At 42.0% G+C, this 5,231-nt stretch overlaps 1 protein-coding gene across 2 annotated transcripts in view; it reads left to right on the forward strand.

Annotated features, from left to right (window-relative positions):
• The window catches only part of FYN (FYN proto-oncogene, Src family tyrosine kinase), a 54,518-nt gene extending 50,314 nt beyond the window's left edge, over positions 1–4,204 (forward strand). For both annotated transcript variants that reach the window (XM_015420785.1, XM_015420786.1), the window contains exon 11: positions 3,689–4,204. In XM_015420785.1, the coding sequence (XP_015276271.1) occupies positions 3,689–3,897 (209 nt within the window). In that variant the 3' untranslated portion in view covers positions 3,898–4,204. The remainder of the gene's footprint in view (positions 1–3,688) is intronic.
• Positions 4,205–5,231: the final 1,027 nt, after the last annotated feature.

A 5,231-nucleotide genomic window follows, 5' to 3' on the forward strand; every position in this document is an offset into this window, starting at 1 on the left:
TTTGCGGCCACCACTGCTGGCCTCAATAAAGTTTTTACCTTCATCCTATCCCTCGCTGACTCGGGGCTTACCCACTCCTCGTTGAAGGTTTACCTGGCCGCGTTATCGGCTTTTCATGTTCAGGTTGATGGTTACACCTTGTTTTCCCATCCTGTTACCAAACGTTTCCTGAAGGGTCTCCTACGTTTGTACCCTCCAGTCAAAGCTCCAGCACCTTTATGGGACCTTCCCCTGGTCTTGCGCCAGCTGACAAGACGGCCCTTCGAACCCCTCGCCACCTGCCAGCTGAAGCTCCTGGCCTGGAAGACGGCCTTCCTCGTCGCCGTCACCTCGGCCAGGCGAGTCGGTGAACTCCTGGCTTTTCGGCAGGACTCGCCATACTTGTCCTTCCTCCTGGATGGCGTCCGCCTGGTGCCGGACATTTCATTTTTGCCCAAGGTGGTCTCTGAATTCCATCTACAGTCCGAAGTCTTCCTCCCTGATTTTTACCCTGTCCCAAAATCACCGGAAGACAGACTTATGCACACGCTAGACGTGAAGCGGGCCCTCCTCTTCTACCTGAATAGGACACGCCCCACGAGGCAAACCCCTAAGCTGTTTGTCTCATACGCTGCACCCCGTGTGGGCACTCCAATCACGGCCCAACGTCTGTCCAGGTGGATCGTAGGTCTGATAGAACTCTGTTACCTACTGGCGAAGCAGCCCTTGCCAGGCCCAGTCCGGGCTCATTCCACCAGGGCTGTTGCTACATCCACTGCGTTCCTGAAGGGAGTACAGCTGCAAGACATTTGCAGAGCCGCAACCTGGGCCACGCCTAATACATTCATCAGGCACTACGCCCTAGACGTCCACCAGTCCACCAGTGACAGTCTGGGACGTCAGGTTTTGGCCTCGGCTAAGCAGTAAACACCTGACAGCACCCGCCTCCAGGTAAACTACTGCTCGCTAATCTCCCATTGGTGTGAAGCACAGAGACCACGAAGAAGATAAACAGGTTGCTTACCAGTAACTGGTGATCTTCGAGTGGTCATCTGTGCATTCACACCACCCGCCCTCCTGCCCCGCTGCTGTCTTCTTCTACGTGATTTGTTAGGAGATTGATGCGCGGCGGTTGGTAGGAACTGGCGGGATGTCCGTGCCTGCCCTTCTGGGCATGCTCACTGGGGCTCCTGAGCATGCTCAGTGAGCATGCCCAGAAGGGCAGGCATGGACATCCCGCCAGTTCCTACCAACTGCCGCGCATCAATCTCCTAACAAATCACGTAGAAGAAGACAGCAGCGGGGCAGGAATCCCATTGGTGTGAATGCACAGATGACCACTCGAAGATCACCAGTTACTGGTAAGCAACCTGTTTTTAACACATACAAGTGAATATGTGGGCTTTTCTGCATGCTTGACTTAATCCTGATTTTCTTCCATGAAGATATATTCAGGTGGGTAGCTGTGTTGGTCTGAAATAGCAGAACAAAATTTGACACCAATGGCACCTTTAAGATCAACAAAGTTTTATTCAAGGTATGAGCTTTCATGTATGCACACTTTGAGAGCCAGTTCGGTGCAGTGGTTAAGTGTGTGGACTCTAATCTGGGAGAACCGGGTTTGATTCCCCACTCCTCTACTTGCACCTGCTGATGTGACCTTGGGTCAGTCACAAGCTCTGGCACAGCTGTCCTTGAAAAAGAGCAGTTTGTGTCAGAGTTCTCTCAGCCCCACCCACCTCACAGGGTGTCTGTTATGGAGAGGGGAAGGGAAAGGAGTTTGTAAGCCGCTCTGAGACACCTTTGGTAGTGAAGGGCGGGGTATAAATCCAATCTCTTCTTCTTCAAAGGGAGGTGTGATCGTGCAAATGCGGGTCAAATTCCTCCGGAGGAGATAGCCCCATTTTTTTCTGGCGCGTGTGACCACAACCAAAGTGACTCTGTGATGTGGCATCTATAAACTGATATTATTTACTTGCTGCTTTCATGACCTTAAAACACCTCCCTAAATGCTCTTCTTTTTTAATGTGAATCATTCCAAAATATTAATAGATACATTCTGCCAAGTAATGTAAGTAGGATATTCTCATGCTTAAAATGTTTTTTAATTAGATTTCTTGTTGAAGCAGGATGAATGAGAGACAGAATTCTTTTCAAAAGAGTTTCATAATTTTTCTACCTCTTTGAAGGGGCAGAAATTCTCACTGCATTCCTGTTTTATGCCCATTTGTTTTGAAGAACTTGTCAGGAGATTACAATTGACTGAATACTAAACCTATCATTATAATGCTATATCAATTTTTAGTGGGTTTTTTTTTTTAAGTCATCTTGGGGGGGGAGTGGTTTGACGATGATGACAGTCCAATTATCAAAAAGTGGGCTGGAGGTGGGTGGGAGAGGGTGGGACAAAGAAAACCAACAGAAATGTTAAGTGTGGGGGGAAAGGCAATTCAAAAAACTTCCAGAAAAAGATTGTGGTAAAAGTGGTCACAAAACAACCAGAAATAACGGGTAGGGAGGGAGAGCAAAAACTAAAGGCACAAAAATGTGTGCGGAAATCAGGGAATAGGCTGAAGCAATATGGGCCAGAACCAACTGGGGGGGGGGAGCCCAGTGTCTGCACACAAAAAGCAGAAAAGCCCAGTGTCTGCACACAAAACTCTTCCCAGCTTGTGCATAAAACTTCTTTCGATTCTGGTGGTAGACAATAATTAATTCCTGTATTGTTTCATTTATATGACTACATCTTTTCTCAAAGCATGAATTTAAGGATTCTATACTTGTTCAAAGTAGAATCAAGTACCAGTATAAGAATTATTTGTGCTGAAATTACTTTTAAGTAGGGCAGAATACTACCAAAACTGCTCCTTAAAATCAAACATGATCCCAGAGAGCTACATTCTACAGAAATCTTGTTCTGTAACATCCTCACCTGGATTTTGAAATAAGCACACTTTTCATACAGTGGATGTTTAAGTGCACAACATTTTAGCCCAGTATGCTAGCCTCTGGATTTCTCAGTTCCTTCATACTTATTTTTAAAAACGAACATTACTGCTACATGTTTTTGTGTGACATTTAAATTGCTACTCATTTATGTATCTTTTATGTTGTGATCATTGTTTTAATACATTTGTAAACAGCTTTGAATAGTAGATAGAGTATAAATATTTTAAATACATAATAAATATAACATGGACAACCTAGGCAGAAGTGACCATCCATATAAGAAACACGCCTATTTTTTGCTAGTATAGGTTTCTAATTACTGATTACAGTAGTTCAAGACGCGGACAGGACACCACCTCATGGGCTTTAATTACAGGAGGGTAGATTTTGGTTAAATACTAGGAGAAATTTTCTAATTGTTAGAACAGTCTGACAATTAAATGAATTAGGTAGTGCAGAGACTTCTTGGAAGTCACTTCCTGTTTGAAAAGGGAAGTGGCAGGATAGCACACTAGGAGTTCCACGGTCTCTGCATTGAGAAGGAAGTTGGGTTAGATGGCCTATAAGATCCTTTCCAATACTAGGACTCTATGAGATTCTAGAACTTTTGTGTTATGATAGTCTAGCTCTGGTAGCATTCTCATGGACATGGTTTTCTTGTGAATTATGAATTAAAATATACAATAGCTTGTGTGATATTCTGTTACAAAAGTTCAATGGTATACATTAAATATTTATATATTATTACTATATTTTGTAGGTATGAATAACCGAGAAGTCCTGGAGCAAGTAGAACGGGGTTACAGGATGCCATGCCCTCAGGATTGTCCCATCTCCCTGCATGAGCTCATGATCCACTGCTGGAAGAAAGACCCAGAGGAACGCCCAACTTTTGAGTACTTGCAGGGTTTCCTTGAAGACTATTTTACTGCAACTGAACCACAGTACCAGCCAGGTGACAACCTGTAAATTTTTGGTCTGTGCAGACTTCCACTATCAGGTATCCCACTCACCGCTGACATACCGTGACTGGCTGCTCCCAGGAGCAGCATCTTAAAGCACTGGGATGTGCTGGGTCCTGAAGATGAGACCTTCTAACTACCTGCCCAAAAGATCTGAATGTCTTCTCTGGACAGAAAGTGAACATTTGGTTTTGTTTTTAATCAAAGACTCTGAATCTGCATTGTTTTGATGTTATGTACACTGCAAAAACTTTGTTTAGTGTAAATAGTAATTCAGTGCCAATAACTGATCCTAGTGCTTTCCTTTTTTAAAAAATAATAATAATGCAAAACTATGTGATTTTAACTAGTCTTTTCCTGATTCACTTAAAAGTATTATTTTCCAAAAGTGGCCTCTCTTTCTCTACATTTTTTCACATTTTAACAAAATAAAATCAGGATCAGTGTCCTGGTTTTTTGTTTTTTATTTTATTTTTTGTTCTGTTGTTTGCTTTTTATATATAAAATGTATGTAAAAATATTCATACTTGTATATACTAGTCAGTGGGTGCTATTGCAGAAGAAACATTTCAAAAACTGATTAGCCATGCTGCAAAGCACCTGGGTGGGGGGACTAATTTCACTGTAGACCTGAAACACTGGTAAGATTCTGAAAACCAGTATGTTTTTGACTTTTCCCAAGCATGACTTTTTTAATTGGATTGCACTTTTTGGTTTGACTATATACCTGTAGGTTGTTGTAATTTTTGATCTTTCAGAAACTATGTGCAGCGTTTCCAGCAACGTTTGACAACTGCGTGATTTGATTTTGTGATCAAGATTAAAACAAACTTATTAAAGCAAGGGAACACAATTACCCATTTGGACTGGAAGGTTGAAACTGCAAGTACTTTCTTGTATTAAAATATGTATGCTGAAAAAATTCAGATTTTTTAAATTGAATAAACATTGCAACCACATGGAAATAGTCTCAACCTCATAGCATTTTAGTCATGTCCACCTGCCTAACTATTCATCAAGCATCAGCTATAAGCTTTTGCATGTACCATTTCCCATCATAAAGTGGGTGTTTTAGATGTCCTGTACTGCTAATGAAAATTACTTTCAATATGATGACAACTTTTCCAGTGGAATTACTATGCACTTATCTCATGGGAAATGGGAGGGAGGAAGTGGAGGGATGCACACAAGTATTACTTTTTTTAGTTATCTGTTTGTAGCAGCCTTGAATTACGTACGTTTAACCAAAAGAAACAAAAATCCCATTCTTTCTATTTCCCTTTAAGTTTTTAATAATTTTAAAGTCTTAATTACATTTTGTTGTTTATTTGCAAAATAAAA

This window comes from Gekko japonicus, unplaced genomic scaffold (genome assembly GCF_001447785.1).
Source record: "Gekko japonicus isolate JY-2015 unplaced genomic scaffold, Gekko_japonicus_V1.1 scaffold1809, whole genome shotgun sequence".
Taxonomy (NCBI): domain Eukaryota; kingdom Metazoa; phylum Chordata; class Lepidosauria; order Squamata; family Gekkonidae; genus Gekko; species Gekko japonicus.